The following is a 17,697-nucleotide window of genomic DNA, read 5'->3' on the forward strand; positions in this document are numbered from 1 at the left end:
CGTGTGGCCAGTAGGGGGCGACAAAGGAGGCGATAACATTCATAGCATCGCGGGCGTTTAGAGGAATACGGAAGGCCATTATTGTCACGAGGACGAAAAAAAGAAAAAGAAGAAAAAAAAACTGGACACATGGTCGTAATTATTACATGTAGTCATAGTTATGACATTCGAAGTCAAAATAAAGAATTATAAAGTAACATTTACAAGATTTGAAATTAAATATTGAGATGTATTGATCTAATTATGGCATTCAAAATAATAATTTTGACTTTTAATCATTTTTTTTCTTTGACTTTTAGACTCATGATTAACCCATTTCAGTTCAATGAAATTCAAACATTAAAGACACAGTATCCTGGTCCATAGTAGAGATAACAAATAGAAAAAAGGAAAGAAGAGAGAGAAAAAAATATTAATGACAATAAAATATTTTCCAAATCATGTTTGACTTTAAAGTTCTAGTTACAAAGTAATATGTTGTAATTTTAAAGGCAAAATAACAGACTCATAATACAAGCGAAATCATAAGTATGACTAAATCTTAATTTTGAGATCTAAAATCACATTGAGTTTAACAGTCAGTTATGAGATGTTATATAATTATGTCATAACAATGACACTCAAAATTATAATTGTTACTTTACAGACAAGTCACATTTAAAATGGGGTTAAATTTGAAAGTCAATTACAAGATAAAATCAAAATTATAGGACTGAAGTCCTAAGGCTGAACTATAAATGCAGAATAAAATCTAAAATCACTATTTTGTTAAAAATTCATAACGTTTACTTTAAGTCATATGTAAAGCTATTAACTGATGCAAAGTCATAATTTCGACTTTTAAACTTAAATGATCAGATTCTAAACCTAAATTTGAGCAAGGCAAACATTTGAGTGTCTCTCATAATTACAGCAAAGAAGCTGTTGATTAACTTGATATAATAAACAAAAAACTGCAGAGACCTTTTTCTTTCAAAGATTCAATTAATGCATTTATTGATTCACATAGAAAAAAGGGGATTGACCAGAACATGACCCAGAAAAAAATATAATAGAAGATTTTATTAAATAGTTCAGAAAATTTTTTAAGTGCAGAAATCTGTAACAATCAGTGCTGATAAAACTCGACTTTCTGCATGAGATTAAAATATATACATCTCCAAATTTAAAAGTGCAAATCACAAAAAATCCAGCCTGGCTGATCTTCAGAGCTGAATTTTTTTTGTTGAAAATATACAGTACGTAAAAAACAGATTTAAGGCAAGTCATTCAAGCAGCAGAGCAGAGAGTCTCTTCTGGCCGGCAGCGCTGCCACTTCCTGCTGGAGTGAAGTGGTTTTCCTTCAAGAGGCTCCGGTCAGCTTCAGAGTCCAGGCCCACTGGCACGGCATCTTGCTGAAGGACAGCGGAGGCAGAAGCACCTGCAGGCCGCTGGGCTGCAGAGCCGTCCACTGCAGAGGGCCGTGACCCACCAGCTCCACCTTTTTAAGGCCAGAGACGGAGAAAGTTGATAAACCACCGTGCACATTAACAAAGAGCGTTAACGGTTCTGTGCAGGTTCTAAATCGTTTAAAAGTAACCTGAAATTTTTCAGTAACTACGTTTCTTTTTATATTTCAACGCATTCGTAATTCTATTTTTTTTTAAGTTTTTTACCTGCGTCTGTTTCTCGGTAACCACGGGTTCATTCAGGATCACCGATCCGTCATCCGGCCACTCCAGTAAGAAGGCAAAGATGGCCTTTTCCTGAGGTTTGGACGTGTACCTGCGGAAGATGGAGTTCTGCTTTTAAAAACATGTATATTCAAGTTTTCTCAAATCAATTCTTTCTTTGAATTCAATCAGTTAAAGTCCCAAACGAGCCACGATCCAATCACTGCGAAGCATTTGTCTCTGTCTGAGAGGCTTCCCGGGCAGAGGAGGCGCTCTGTTCACATTAGGGCTGAAACAATTAATCAGATTAATCGTGATTAATGGCGTGATCGTCAACTTGTTTAGTGACTGTTTAGCCACACGCTCCACAACATGGTATGTGCTGAAAGAACAACAACCTCAGAGCAGTAATCAAGTCAAAGCTCAATATTTATATGTTTTGCTTTTAAAATATTTGTTCAACTACCCAAAACTCCTCAAGTGGATTAGTTTTAGCTTCACCCAGTTACAATTCTGTGGAAAAAAAAAACTCCCTTTAATCCATCTTTTGCTATCATATAATTAATCAAAAAACCCAACAACAGCAGAAATGTTTCCTTGTTTAAAAAAAGTAACTTAATAATTCGCTTATTTGAATTGTCTTATGCATGTCTAATACTGCATAAAATAACCTGGTGGTTAAACAAAAAAAAAAAAAATCTGTTGATGGTGTTGATTTTTTTTTATCCGGTCACTTGATTCATCGTCAGAACAGAATACCCGACAACTACAGTAAATGTTAGTTGCAGCTTCAGACGCCCACCAGACGTTTTTGGTGACGTTCTCCTTCTGAGCCCGCCACGCCGTCGTGTTGTAGATGGCCTCGCCGTTCACCTTCAGCCACTGGCCCATCTGCCTGAGGCGCTCCTCGAAGATCGGGGCGATTGTGCCGTCGCGCGTCGGCCCCACGTTCATCAGCAGGTTCCCTCCACAGGACACGGTCTCCACCAGGGTCTGACGGCACAGGAAGCAATGGGAGTAAGAAATTTGACTAGAGGTGGGCAATGAAAAAAAGCGAGAGTGAAGAAATATCGTAACTTAAAACAGCTGGAGGGAATCTTTTATTCTAATTATTATATGATGAAGAGACTCGGGGGTTCCTACACTTTTCACACAGTAAAATTTAAAAACACTTTTCAAGCATTTTCAAGGTGGGTTTTCAAACTTTTCCAGGAAAAGTTCCTGAAAAAGTTTGTTTTGTTTTTTTCTTCACTCCTTCACTGAATGTCCTTCTAAACCACCAACACATCCAGCAACCTGGGCGAGTCTCCAAGGTGCAGACAAAAAAAAAAAAACACCAACCATTCATGCAGCCAAGGGAGAGAAAACAATGTCTGTTCTGCAACAAAAAGCTATCCGACCCAAAATAAGGCGCTCTTTCCGTTTTTATATGTGACCGCAAAGAAAACCGAGACGAAAACCTTCCGATTCTCTTCTGCTGTTTTCTGCTTCTCTCTAAGATTAAGACATATACCAGTTGAGTTGATCCTAAGTAAACATTAGATGATCTGATCAGGTTCCTCATTTAAGTTGTGATAATTGTTATTTTATAACTTCAATGTAGCCAACATAGCTAGATAATGCTACCAGCTCTTCACGAACACTGGTTTTAGGTTGTATAAGTGAAAGACTGCAGCAGCAGAAGTTCATCGTTTAGTGAAGTAACTTGGGTTTGCTCGCCCCAGGTAAAGAAAGTTTTGGGTTTCTCACCGCCACGAGCTCCTCGATGCCGATGTAGTCACTGAGCGGAGCGTTGCGTCTGTAGCCCCAGGACTTGGAGTCGATGGTCATGCAGTTTTCCCATTTGTGCTTGAGCAGATGTCCTGGCTGGTAGCGGTCAGTACAGGTATAATATCCACCGTGTTTGCAGATGCATCCGTAGCCCCAGCGATCGTTCGTCACAACGGTTTCTTTTACCGGACTGTCAGACAAATACATCACATTACATCCAGCGATGAAGACGGCTGAAAGTTTCCTCGATCGTAAGCCTACCTGTCGTTGTAGAGCCAAGCCAGGAAGCCTGTGCTGTTCCAGTACTTGTCGGGAGCATCTCCATCTCCGTCGGACCACAGAACCTCTGGTTTGTACTTCAAAACAAGGTCGTAAAGCTCGGGGAGAGTTTTAGTGGAGGGGAAGTAGTTTGTAGTGAAGACGTTGGCGGCGTCTTGCTTAAAGAGTGGGTTGAACCACTCAAACAGGGAATGGTACAGCCCCAAACGAAGGCCGCCCTGGGCGCGCACGGCACTCGCCACTTCATCCACCAGGTCTCGCTTTGGTCCCACGTCCACTGCGTTCCAGTTCCAGGAGTTTTTGGAGCCCCAAAGTGTAAATCCTGAAAAAAAAAATTCACCAGCAAAAAAAAAAAAAAAAAAAAGTACAGTTCATGACATCAACACAATCAGCAAAAGGGTCAGAAAGTTAATTTTCTCAAACTCCAAAACGTACGAGTTTGAAATTCCTTGAACAGAAAATCAACTTTGACATCCTACTGGTAGTTTTAGCTTGCTTACCTTCATGGTGTTTCGTGGTCAACACAATGTACTTTGCCCCCGATGCAGCAAAGATGTCCGTCCACTCTTTGGCATCGAAGAACTCAGCTGTAAACTGCGGTGCAAAGTCTTGGTACTGGAAGTCCGGAGGATAGTTTTTCTTCATGAAATCGACATACTCCGGGTATTTTTGCTGCCAATAATACCTGGAAAACAAATACACATCTGAAATATCACAGGTAGTGAGAAACAATAAAGTCCTGATAGCCTTACGAATTAAAGAATTACATACAAGAAACAGCTGTGGAGTATTAATGAGCTGGAGGCACTGAAAGACGTTGAAATCATGGACTAAAGAAGGTTTTAGACACTCAGCCATAACGTTTTGCGATGCTTTCTCTTATGTCAAACCAGGTTTTCTGATTTTATAGTTATTCTCTGGAGATGCGTATAGAAATCAAGTTAGCTTAGCCCTGATCAATGACGAGAACGAAAAGTTACAAGTCGGAGGTTTGTCTTGGTTCGACATCAGAAGAGGGTCGCTTTGGGATTTGAAGTTATTTTTAACACTTCTACAAACAACTGTTTATTTCTGAAACACAGAAAGCTGCTAAAAATAATTTCTATCGATGTAGAGATTATAAATTAAATAACAGCATTCAACAGCTTGTATACTGTTAAAACCTACAATTGGTATATTTTGTCCGTTGTTTACATTTGAACTTATCAACTTTCTAACTCATCCGACTGAAAACAGTTGATCTGTCCTGCTTCAATGACATATGGGAAAAAATTTAATTTGATCCCTCGTATTCAAAAAAGCAATAGATACGTTTTTGAATTAGGACCACACTTGAAAGTGGCCTTGTTCTCACATGAAAAAAAATACATACAGATATGATTTGTGTCAGTCAGTCAGCTACAGGTCAAGTCTTGGCCAAAAATGTTGGATGTGGAATCATGTTATCTGGAGATAGTTTAAGCAAATTACTATTATATCAAAACCAAAGGAATTGCTAAGGATAGCAATATGATACATGTAGCTTACAAACCGGATTCCAACCGGACACTAAACAAATTGTAAATAAAAACTGAATGCAATGATGTGGAGATGGCAAATGTCAAGATTTTATTCGTAATAGAACATAGATGGCAGATCAAAAGTTTAATCTGAGTAAATGTAACATTTTAAAGGAAAAATATGTTGATTCAAAATTTCACAGTGTCTACAAATCCCAAAAAAGTTGGGACAAGTAGCAATAAGTGGCTGGAAAAAGGAAATTGAACATATAACAAACAGCTGGAAGACCAATTAACACTAATTAGGTCAATTGACAACATGATTGGGTATAAAAAGAGCTTCTTAGAGGGTCAGTGTCTCTCTGAAGCCAAGATGGTAAGAGGATCACCAATTCCACCATTGTTGCGCAGAAAGATAGTGCAGCAATACCAGAATGGTGTTACCTAGTGATGGGCAAATGAAGCAATGAAGCTTTCCAGTCTTTTGCTTTGCAAAAAGGTTCATTACTCTATGCTTCATTCATCACTCACTAGTGACATCTGCTGGTGAAACTAACAGCCTGGTCACTCAGTTGGATCATACTTCCAAAAATTATTAAATGCAATATTGTCACAAAGTTTTCATCAAACTCATATTTAGTAACAGGAGAATCAATGAAACCATATTTAATTGTCATATGTTTTAACTATTAAAATGATTTGTAGCCAATCTAATCCTGGTTTATGTTGAACGTCAGTGGTTTATAAACCTACAATAAAGACATTTGATGTTTTAGTGTCTTGGGAGTGCAGTGCCTGTTGGGGCATTCACTTTTTCTTGAATTTATAATTGGCTCTGATCCCTTATATTTGGCTGAATTTTAGTTCTGCAACACCATTAAATCTGTTTCTGCTGGGCAAGACTGATATATCTTTGCTAATCAAACTACAAATAATAGTGGAACGTTGCAGAAGGTGAGAAATTGGGAGGTGGAGGGTTAAAGAATTCACAGATGTCAGAGATTTTCCTCTTACTGGCTCCATTTCAGACAATTAATCAAGTTTACTTCTGTAGCACATTTCAGCAACAATGCAGTTCATAAAATCACAAAAAATATAAAGTCATAAAAAAAACAATCTACAATTGAGAAAACCGGTAACAGACATTACATTTTGATGAGTGCCATCATCAATACACATCAAATATGTCGGTCAACGTTCATTTTATTTTGGCCACTGAAGACAAATATTCTCCTCTGATGCGAGACCAAAAGGACAACAACCCATGATGCAGCGCGGCTCATCGCGCTTTTATTTTGAAAACCGACCCGCAAAATGAAGCAGTCACGTGACCCATGCAATGCAAGGCGTCGTTTGTTGCCAGTCACGTGGTTTTCAGCAAAACGACACAAGCCTCGAAGCGGGGCTTCATCGGACACGCCCCCCTATTACTCGGTACAAGCCTCGAAGCCGGGATTCAGATAGCCCATCACTAGTGTTACCCAGCGTAAAATAGCAAAAACTTTTAAGTTATCATCATCAACCGTGCATAACATCATCAAAAGATTCAGAGAATTTGGAATAATCGCTGTGTGTAATGGTCAAGCCGTAAAACTCTACTGGATGCTCGTGATCTCTGGGCCCTTAAACGTCACTGCACCTCAAACAGGAATGCCACTGTCAAGGAAATAACAAAATGATCTCAGGAATACTTCCAGAAAGCATCGTCAGTGAACACATTCCATCGTGCCATCCGCCGCTGCCAGCTGAAACTCTACAGTGCAAAGAGGAAGCCATTTCTAAGCTCCACAAGTTTGCACTGGGCCAGGAGTCATTTAAAATGGAGTGAGGCAAAATAGACGACTGTTCTGTGGTCAGATGAGCCACGATTTGAAATTCTCTATGGAACACTGGGACGCCATGTCATCCGGACCAGAGAGGACAAGGATAACCCAAGTTGTTATCAACGCTCTGTTCAGAAGCTGCATCACTGATGGTGTGGGGTTGCATGAGTTGCATCTGGGCCTTTCTGGGTTTTGCATATCAAATCTCCTTGATAAAATTAATAACCTATGGACCAACAGTTTAGTACGGAAGCGCATTGCTATCACGCAGGAAAAAAAAAATTCGAGCGCTATCACGTTATAACGTGATACGTATCTTGTTAAAACGTGATACATATCACGTTATAACGTGATACTATCTTGTTAAAACGTGATACATATCTTGTTAAAACGTGATAGTTATCTTGTTAAAACGTGATATGTATCTTGTTAAAACGTGATAAGTATCTTGTTAAAACGTGATATGTATCTTGTTAAAACGTGTTACGTATCTTGTTAAAACGTGATATGTATCTTGTTAAAACGTGATATTTATCTTGTTAAAACGTGATACGTATCTTGTTAAAACGTGATACGTATCTTGTTAAAACGTGATAATTCTATGTCCAGGAAGTGGCGGTATTATGCTAGGCTGGTACAGTGGCTGACATGAATTGGTCAGGTTTCCCTTCATGTTTGGTCTACACGGATATGGATGCTGTGGTTAAAACCATTAATAGCTACTCTGAGCAGGACCCTACACAGAACGGGGCTGCACAGAAGGAAACGTCAGTTTGGTTCTCTAGCTGTGGCGGCGTTCCTGACTGTCTGGATCGAAGCTGAAGTTGGCTTCCGTTTGTAGCTTCTGATTCGGGAAATGGCTAAAGAGCGATTAGAACGGAGGCTCAGATGTATTTGCTGAACATTTTCTGTAAAACATTTTTATTGAACAGTACAATAGGTGCATAACGGCAACGGCTGTTCGTAACCAAGCAACCAAAATAAACAGAAGGCTAGATAGTGGCAAAAGACAAAAAATTAGATCCTGTTAAGCATACTTCAAAATAAAAGACTTCCTCTCTCTTCCCTTTTGTCAAAATAAATCATAAATAAAGCTTTGAATTTAATTATTTTTCACATCACCTTTTTGTAATTATGTACAATCAAGTTACATTCAGTAAATAATAATAAGCATTTAAATTATACTTAACATATGACTGTAATTAAGTAACTCCGTCCATTTTCTTTACACCCTTGTATGTTAGTGGGCTCGGGAGGGGTGTTGGTGCCTATCTCCAGCTGACATTCTGGGCGAGAGACGAGGTACACCCTGGACAGGTCGCCAGTCTGTCGCAGGGCAACAAAGAGATACATACACACACACACACACACACACCTAGGGACAATTTGGAGAGGCCATTTAACCTGACAGTCATGTTTTTGGACTGTGGGAGAAAAACCCACGCATGCACAGGGAGAACATGCAAACTCCATACAGAAAGACCCGTGCCAGGAATTGAACCCAGAACCTTCTTGCTGCAAGACATCAGCTATACCAACTACACCACTGTGCAGCCCTGTAAATAAGTAACTAATCATGGAATTAGATTTAACATGCAAGTGTTAAGAAATCACCTGATATGCTTTAAAAACAAACATACATCGACACTTCAAATCTGGAGTAGATTATTCTACGCCAATGGCAGAATATTTCAAACCTAGTTTGTGATTTGTGAAACCTTTATCTGAATTGTGAAACTTCAAACATGAGAGATTTAAAAACTTTTGTATCTGGAATGCATTATAAATGAACTATCACATTTACAATATTTGCTATTATTTTAGCTTTCTGTTTTCTTTCATTTTTTTGTCCTAGAGCACCTGCCTTTCTGTTTGGCTGTTGTGGCTTACAGGGATGCATTTTAACTTGAGAGGAAGTCTTTTATTTTGAAGAATGCTTAACAGGATCTAGTTTTGTCTTTTGCCACTATCTAGCCTTCTGTTGATTTCGGTTGCTTGGTTACGAACAGCTGTTGCTGTTGTTCAGCAAGTGTACTGTTAAAAAAAATAAATCTGAACAGAAAATGTTCAGCAAATACATCTGAGACTCCGTTCTAATCGCTCTTTAGCCATTTCCCGAATCAGAAGCTACAATCGAAAGCCAACTCCAGCTTCGATCCAGACAGTCAGGAACGCCGCCACAGCTAGAGAACCGAATTGACGTTTCCTTCTGTGCAGCCCCGTTCTGTGTAGGATCCTGCTCAGAGTAGCTGTTAATGGTTTTAACCACAGCATCCATATCCGTGTAGACCAAACATGAAGGGAAACCTGACCAATTCATGTTAGCCACTGTAAAAGCCTAGCATAATATCGCCACTTCCTGGACATAAAATTATCACGTTTATACAAGATACGTATCACGTTTTAACAAGATACATATCACGTTTTAACAAGATACATATCACGTTTTAACAAGATATGTATCACGTTTTAACAAGATAGTATCACGTTATAACAAGATACATATCACGTTTTAACAAGATACGTATCACGTTTTAACAAGATACTTATCACGTTTTAACAAGATACATATCACGTTTTAACAAGATAACTATCACGTTTTAACAAGATATGTATCACGTTTTAACAAGATAGTATCACGTTATAACGTGATATGTATCACGTTTTAACAAGATACGTATCACGTTATAACGTGATAGCACTCGAATTTTTTTTTTCCTGCGTGATAGCAATGCGCTTCCGTAGTTTAGCAATAAGCCCCTGGTCACTTTAACAGGAAGGAAAAATATGTGAATTTCTGGGTGTACACCTCAGAAATTGCTGAAACTGTAAATCACATTATTAAATGCACTTTGCAAGTATTGCAATCACAAATAAAGCGACAAAGAATGGTCAAGTAAAGACAATTTTCCTGCTCTGCTGTGATGAAGTTTTAGACAATTAAAGTACTCTAGAACAGTGTTTTTCAACCACTGTTCCGCGGCACACTAGTGTGCCGTGAGTGATCGTCAGGTGTGCCGTGGAAATTATTCAATTTCACTACGGTACCGTATTTTACGGACTATAAGCTGCTACTTTTTTCCTAAACTTTGAACCATGCGGATTGTAGCCCGCTGTGGCTTTTCTGTGGGTTTTTCTTCAACCACCAGGGGGCTCTCTAGCAGGACGTGAATCATTAGAAGTCAAAATAGTAAATCAAAGAAGAACGGCTAATTTTCATTTAGAACAAGCACATGCTAGCAGCAGGCACGACAGAGAAATGTTTTCAAACTCATATCATGCAGCTTTTAAGTTGAGGGTTGTCGATCTGGCACTACAGGAGGGAAATAGAGCCGCTGCATTTAAGCTCGGTGTGAACGAAACCATGGTTCGGCTTTGGAGACGGAGGGCTGCGTCCAGCAGATTTATTAGAACGCTGCCCTCTGCTGGGTCCTAATGGAAAACCGAGAGCAGCTTCCAGTTTTTATTTTATTTTATTTAATTGAAGGTGCTAGTATGGTGCGCTCTATAGCCCGAAAAATACGGTAATTGGTTTTAAAAGATTTTTTGAAACTGAATTGTCTGCAAATAATGCCATCTTCAAGTGTCTGCTGTAGCAGTGACTAGCGGCGTAATCATGTAATGTTCTTACCACTAGATGGCAGTAGGTACAGAGCATTTTACATTAAAACGAAAATTGGTGATGCACGAATGTTACAGGTGATGGATGACAGTGATGGAAAAGACAGTGAAGCTCAGCAGTAGTTGGAAAGAGCATGAGTCCATTTCCCATAACATATCTCTGTGAAATTGAGCTTCTCTAGTCTGGTAACTATAAAAACTAAAACCAGAGACACAGAGATGTTGAGGAAGAACTTTGTCTTTCTTCAATTTCTGCCAGGAAATCAGATCTGTTTTCATCCAAACATGCACAGGTTTCACACTAGGTGGGTAAAATATACAGATATTGACATTTTGTACATGCAACTCTTCATATTGTAACAGTGAATATGAAGTGAAATGTTTCCCAAATATTATTGCTTCTTTCAGAATAATAATTATTTTCTGTATTCTGGCTATAAGATGCTTGTGGATTAGTTTGTAAAACACTTTGAAGTTTTCTACAACTTCTTTAAATTTAACACCACAGTGTTGTGGCTGTACAGGTGTATTTTTGAAGTGGATGTGTTAAGTGCAATTTGAAATAAGAAATGTAAAATGTGATAAAAATGCATTTTTGTGTTTGATTCCTATTCAAGAGACTTTGATAAGAATGACTATATATAGGCAGCTACAGAGTATCTTTATTTCCATTTTTAGTTGGTGGCGTGCCTTGGGATTTTTTCAATTAAAACAGTGTACCTTGACTCAAAAATGGTTGAAAAACACTGCTCTAGAAGATAGCCATTTTCACTGATTTATAATTTCAGGCGTCATCTCCAATGGGCCAGGCACCACACCCTGAGGGTCTCTTCTACGCCCATGCAGTCACACCTATTCATGCTCATCCTAAGTACCAACATCAACAGAACTTCCTGGCTCTCTGTAAAGTCAAAATTGTGCTTGAGCAAGAGGAATAGCTCACCAGAACCACTCGCTGCCGAAGCTCGGCACAGAAAACACCCCCCAGTGTATGAAGATGCCGAACTTAGCCTGGTCGAACCACTCTGGCAGGGGTCTGGAGTCGATGGACTCCCAGGTCGGTTCGTATTTGGCCCTGGTGAAGTCAATGGTCAGGGTCCAAACCAGGAGACAAGCCACCGTTAAAGCTCCCATTTTACAGCGAGGTCTAGCAAAATGAACCGGTCGGGCAGGTTGGACGGCAATGTAAAGCTGGGAAACCACGGGGAACTATCACATGATGCTCTAAGTACTTAGAAACTACGGTTAAAATAAAAACACTTCTTCCTCAAACTACTGGGATGCGTTTGATTTTAAAAAAGGAACTTGCCGCTACTATGCAACTAACGAGCACGAGAGAACACCGCCCTCCGGGGATAAGCGGGGTTAGATTTTGAGCGGTCAAGGTTGCACGCATGCGCAGACTGCATTTCATGCAGGAAGTAGGGAATGTTTTGGTTTTGAGAGCTGTAGACAAAAAAAAAAAAATCCCACATGCATGGCTACATTGATTGCCACTGTCATATCTCTGCTGGGGATTTTGACAAGGTACGAACCAAATTCTTGTTTTTTAATCCTTTGAAACAATTAAATGAAGTTTTAACTGTTTCTTCTCGACAGGACGTGGAAGAGGTGATTGAGAATTCAAAGAAGGTGAGTTTTCAGAGCTAAAATGCTTCAACTTTATCCACGTTTTCTCATGCGACAAATAAAAACGAGCATTTTAAACAGGATTTTATGTGATGAATAAAGTCAAAGTATTTCTTTAAATGTACAGTATGGGACTATTTGTGCATATGAAACAGCAACAGACTATTTACAAAACAATTTTAACAAAAGGCTGCAAATATCAGCTGGATTCTTATTTCTGAAATGAGAAAAACTGTTCAAATTACAACCGACGCTTGAGTTTATTATTAGCAATGATGGTCATAAAGTCTAGCTGCTCCTGTTAGGAAGGCTCTGCGTTATTTTAGCTAAAGCTAATTGTCTAGACAACATTGTAGAAGATATTTTATACAGTCAGACTAGATTTTATTTAGGGGTACCAGATTTATAGTTGCAGAAATGGTTGAGAGCACTGTATTCTTTTACTCTTTCTTCAAAACTTTGTGTTGGTGTATTACATAAAATATATATAAATAGTGTGGTTGTATTTGTACCTCTCACCATAAAAGGTTTTTCCTTGACAATAAATTGTCCTACGAGGTATTGCGATAAACGATAATATTGTTGTTTTGAGACCGTTTTCGAGTAATATAATGGTAACGGCATAATAATGCAAGAACAAATTCTCAAAGTTCAGTAAACTTTCAAATCTAATGAACATTTAGCACTGGAACTGGAAGACATTTTAAATATACAAAATAAATAAAACAACAAACAAAATGAACTAGGAAGTCTCTGTATACAAAATTGTTCTTCAAAAATGGGGGCTAGTTGAGACCAATGAAGACTGGAAACCTTTGGTCATTCAGAGAGAGAAAAGAGAAAAAGATAAATCATGCAAATGGAAATTATTGAGTTCATTTTAATTCATTGTCCAATTATTGCTTATTGGCTGCTTGTTATGACAGGCTGAGTTGTATTTTGACAAATTATGAAAAGAAGGAGAAGAGGTATGAAAAGCAAACTACTGTGAATTAATGTAGTTTTATTACCCAGGCTGGCTTGCTGGCACTTTTGGCTGTGGCTGAACATGCTGGGGAATTCACCAAAATCATTGAGTTTTCTGAGAGGTAAAAAAAAAATAATCATCTGAATACAGTGGAAATTAGAAAAAAAAAGTTTACTATGTTGCTAATTGTAGTTTTTTCCCCCTTTTTTTCCTTAGATTTCCGGGTTTTATTTTCCCCTGTTTGGGAGTCCATCCTGTTCAGGAAGCTTCCCCAGAGCAACAGAGGAGTGCGTCTCTTCAGGTTACAAAGCAACATCTGAATTTAAATACGCATTAGTAGCTCTGCTGTTGGATTAAAGAGCGTTTGGATTACAGGACCTTGATGCAGCTCTACCCATCATAGAGAAATACAAAGACCGGCTTGTCGCAGTTGGAGAGGTAAAGATTCACATGAGTATTCAGTCATTGTTGTGTTCGGAGACCTGAAGTCAGTTCCAGTTGTTAGACGGACAAAAATGTCTCTTTGGATTGTGAAGATTGCAAATCCCTGGATTAAACCTACAGACTAAAAGCATCTCCAAATCACTCACAGACATAGCAAATAGCAAAGCTCTCAAATATCACTGTGTTGTGTTGGTGAGGCGTCTCTGATGCGATGCAAACTGGATTTTCCATTATTTGTTTCTTCACAGGTTGGCTTGGATTTTACTCCCAGGTTCGTCAACGGCGAGTCTGATAAGGAGACTCAAAAGCTGGTTCTCATCCGTCAAGCACAGGTTGCCAAGGAGCTGGATCTCCCTCTGTGAGTTTTCCCCTTGTGGAGACAGTTTGCGTTATAAGAGCAAACTTATAACACATATGTGCATTTATTTTCATATATGAAAATAAATAAAATAGGCAAATTCTGCAGAAATTTCACTTAAGGCATTTTTTATACAATATTAGAAATACATCGAAAGATGCAAATAAATAAATGATAAAGAAAAACATTTTTATTGCAAAAAAATGCAATAACATGATTTCTTTAGTATGTAAAAAATGACTTCTAACATCAATATGTAGTCTAGTTAACGATTAATTGATTACTAAATTAGTTGACAATTATTTCAATAACTGATTCATTGCGATCAATCATTTCAGCCCTAATTTTAAAAAATGATGTTTTTTTATATTTTTTAGAAATGTTCATTCAAGGTCTGCAGGACGACCCACCATCCACCTCCTGAAGGAGCAAGGTGAGCAGATAACTGGTTGTGTGGACGAAGTGTTTACTAGTTTGATGAGGCAGCTGTAGTTCCTCTACTTTGCCACTAGGTGTCGAAAAAGCCCTTCTTCACGCTTTTGATGGGAAGCCTTCTGTTGCAATGGAGGGAGTGAAGGCTGGATATTTCTTCTCTATCCCCCCATCCATAATACGCAGCGAGCAGGTACAGATGATGAGCTCATATTTTACACGATCTTCAACAGAAATTATGTTTACACTGGAATATTTGCTGCATTTCCCACCAAGAAGCAGAAACTCGTAAAACAGCTGCCTCTGGAGAACATCTGTTTGGAAACCGATTCGCCTTCTTTGGGCCCAGAGAAGCAGGTAAAGGACAGGAACTGACCCACACGCATCCGTGCTACAGCCAACTCTAAATCCTCAATGTTTTTTTTCCTTAAAACTGTTCCTTAGCTTAGCATAATTATAACGCTTCATGTTGACAGGTAAGAAATGAGCCCCGAAACATCTGCGTCTCTGCCGAGTACATCAGTAAGGTCAAAGGCGTGTCGCTGGAGACGGTGATGGAGGTGACGACCCAGAATGCCCTGCGGCTCTTCCCCAAGCTCAAGTCTGCCATCCGACCCTGACGGCTACGTCAGTAATCCAGAAATGTCCCGAATATTTTCACATAAGATTCTGTACATCACCATGTGATTAAAAGCTTTTAAAATCACGACTGTTGAGGGATTTTTAACAGTTTAACAGTTTTCTTTGTAAGAAAAACAACCTACTGAATTGTCTCATTAATTTAAATACTAACATTTTCTGTTAATAATTCTTCAAACTTGTTATTTTTCTTGCAAATTTATTGCAGTGAGGGAGTGACATTTTATTTACAGAACTGGAGGGGATACTTCCAAAGCATTCTGTATTTTATAGCCCAACAACTGAAAACAGCAGAAACTGACAAACTGGGTGAAGGACGCTAAGGTAAAGCAACCAGAGCTCACTGTTAGAAAAATTGTTATATCTAATTTAAAGAAATTTACATCAGTACCAAAGGTATGCAACATTTAAGATTGGTTCCAATGTCATTAGTTGTCGGTAGTTTGAATTTAAATGCCTTTCATAGCTGTGATTGGAGAGAAACAGTGTCGAGTTTTGAAAATAAAATGTTTTCCTTTTCTTGCTTGGTGTAGGATTTCATTTGCGCAACATTTTTCGGACCTCCTTTGTGTATTTTGCTTAAAAACAGAACTGCAGGTGGACAAGTTTAACCCAACACAGATTAGTACCTCTAAAACGCGATGCTAAAATGCAACCAGAATGTGGTTTAGCAAGGTGCAGCTGGAAGTAGGAAGGATCACCTATAAACAAACCAGGTAGCCGACTGGAGCATTCAAAATAATTATGTATGAATCTGTGAAGGGCGACTTGACCTGAAGGTCTTACATGCCATGTGTGACAGATCTCTAATAAACTGTCATAACCTAAGGACTGAAGGCCAATCAGTCAGCCATTGTGAATGGAGTAAAAATATTAAGGAATTGACAAGGATGAATTAATGTCCTACCAACAAGCTCAAAGTAATTAAAATCTAACAATTTTAACATTCTGTTCTTCTTAAATGTCACTTATAAGCTACAATCTTTTGGGTGAACTGGGTTGACGACATGAAATCAGTATATTGGTCTGCTGATGATCCCAGTAATTTCTGCTGCGTTTGTGTTTACGTTTAGAGCGTCTGATGAGATTAAGTGGATGCTGACGTGCAGTCTGACGAGGCTGCTTCTTGACCCTATCTGTAGTAGACTGACCCACTGCAATGGACTTTATTCAAATCCACTTTATCCAACTAATAGAGAAATGTGTTGAACTGACCAAAAATCTGGGGTATATAACTAACTGCAAGGCTAGTTAGGCAGGACATATTAAACAGTTGTACCTGGTCCATAATGCTGATCTTCATATAAACCACTATAAGAGTCAAACAACCGACTCACTTTGAATTTCCTGTTGAATTTCCTGTTGTTTCAAAAGGTGCTGAGCAAATAATGTGTCATGATTCTGAACACTAATTGAAACAGGCTGTAAACAGGACAGCTAGTGATCAAATCAATTTAATTCTGATAAACAACTGATGTCCACTTGATGTTTGATGTCTTGTTCCTGTGAGAAGCTTTATTTGTTGTGATAACAACCTGTTGGAACAAGAGTGGTTTTCTACTTTTATCTAATTTATTTACTAAACCTTTAGTTAATCAGGAAGTCACTATTGAGATGAAGATTCTTGGTCAAGATAGAGTGGATAACCCATTCTTCTGGGATGTCTTTACCAAGACTCTGACATCAACCCTACTAAAGTGTTGAGGACTTTTCGTAGGAGTTTGGCAAACCAATCAGTTTTAATAAACTCCAAAAAATTCAAACCTACAAACAGAATTAGTCTAAAAACTTGCTGGCACACATTCTCGACAGACGGTGCGGACCAAGAAATAATCTCCTAAACTGAAGTGCACAAACTTTTATGTTTACTTTTAAAACAAATAAATTTTACACAAAGTTTTACACCTGTGGAACACCATAGTACTGCTGGCTTTTTTTATTTATTATTTGTTGTAAATCATACTTTAATCAAAATCAGATGTTTCCTCCCATTGTTTATTTTAATTTGTCCATTTTTATTTACTTGTTTAGATAAAAACACTGCATGGATTTCAGCCAATTTTGTCAACAATAAAAACAAATGGAAGTGACTTTTGAAAAAAAACCAGGAATGAACAGATTTTATAAACATCAAAAATGAGTAATTTCTGGTGAATATGTTGCATTAAGATATGATTTTAAAGTCTCAGTAATATTTCTGGCAGAACTGATCCATCACCAACCACAAGCCCAATCTTTCCGCTTAACCCCACCATTAATACATATTTATTACAGTCTATACATTAACATCATTCTAGTCAACACAAGAGGTAAATAGTCAGAATGAGATCAGTTACTCAGGTCAGCTAAGGATGTTTGATTTCATACAACTGTACTGGAACATCAAGTAACTCTTTAAGGTGTTGCAAGCAGAACATTTTAGATATTTTACAAGTGGGGAATACACATGTAAACCAATTAGATGGAAAAATTTGAACCTCACAAACAGATTTTGATCAGTTTTATTGTTAATATTTGCTTCCACAGTATATCCATCACGGCTGGGGAGTTATCCGAATCAAACTCTGGCTCAAATATGTGAAAT

General features: G+C 38.3%; 2 protein-coding genes across 4 annotated transcripts; one reads left to right on the plus strand and one right to left on the minus strand.

Moving 5' to 3' along the window:
- Positions 1-1,042: 1,042 nt before the first annotated feature.
- On the minus strand, positions 1,043-11,925 carry fuca2 (alpha-L-fucosidase 2). The gene is made up of 7 exons (XM_008399024.3): positions 11,588-11,925; positions 4,202-4,386; positions 3,684-4,023; positions 3,402-3,612; positions 2,455-2,645; positions 1,656-1,764; positions 1,043-1,480 (listed from the first exon to the last, which is right to left on the minus strand). The coding sequence occupies exons 1-7, from the start codon at positions 11,776-11,778 to the stop codon at positions 1,343-1,345; spliced, it is 1,365 nt and encodes a 454-aa protein (XP_008397246.1). The 5' UTR covers positions 11,779-11,925; the 3' UTR covers positions 1,043-1,342.
- A 94-nt stretch (positions 11,926-12,019) lies between these two features.
- On the plus strand, positions 12,020-15,632 carry LOC103458333 (deoxyribonuclease TATDN3). Of its 3 annotated transcripts, none has more exons than XM_008399020.3 (10): positions 12,020-12,171; positions 12,244-12,276; positions 13,288-13,361; positions 13,457-13,541; positions 13,616-13,678; positions 13,933-14,042; positions 14,420-14,475; positions 14,555-14,667; positions 14,751-14,831; positions 14,951-15,632. In XM_008399020.3, exons 1-10 carry the CDS (start codon positions 12,118-12,120, stop codon positions 15,092-15,094), a joined length of 813 nt encoding a protein of 270 aa, XP_008397242.1. In that variant the 5' UTR covers positions 12,020-12,117; the 3' UTR covers positions 15,095-15,632. The 3 variants fall into 3 exon arrangements, with proteins under 3 accessions (XP_008397242.1, XP_008397243.1, XP_008397244.1); XM_008399021.3 differs by having other exon boundaries at positions 12,021-12,171; positions 14,754-14,831; XM_008399022.3 differs by having other exon boundaries at positions 12,051-12,171; positions 13,457-13,527.
- Positions 15,633-17,697: the final 2,065 nt, after the last annotated feature.

The sequence above is a fragment of the Poecilia reticulata genome, chromosome 22 (genome assembly GCF_904066995.2).
Source record: "Poecilia reticulata chromosome 22, P_reticulata-male-v2, whole genome shotgun sequence".
In the NCBI taxonomy this organism is placed as follows: Eukaryota; Metazoa; Chordata; class Actinopteri; order Cyprinodontiformes; family Poeciliidae; genus Poecilia; species Poecilia reticulata.

Bases quoted from the DNA above. Each gene is read 5' to 3' on its own strand.
- fuca2 (XM_008399024.3), bottom strand. From the start codon at position 11,778: ATGGGAGCTTTAACGGTGGCTTGTCTCCTGGTTTGGACCCTGACCATT. The intron at 4,387-11,587 runs GTGAGCTATTCC...TTTGTTTTCCAG, and splicing joins TTCGGCAGCGAGTGGTTCTG to GTATTATTGGCAGCAAAAAT. The intron at 4,024-4,201 runs GTAAGCAAGCTA...TTTTTTTTTCAG, and splicing joins GACCACGAAACACCATGAAG to GATTTACACTTTGGGGCTCC.
- LOC103458333 (XM_008399020.3), top strand. From the start codon at position 12,118: ATGCATGGCTACATTGATTGCCACTGTCATATCTCTGCTGGGGATTTT. The intron at 12,277-13,287 runs GTGAGTTTTCAG...TTTATTACCCAG, and splicing joins TGATTGAGAATTCAAAGAAG to GCTGGCTTGCTGGCACTTTT. The intron at 13,542-13,615 runs GTTACAAAGCAA...TTTGGATTACAG, and splicing joins AGAGGAGTGCGTCTCTTCAG to GACCTTGATGCAGCTCTACC.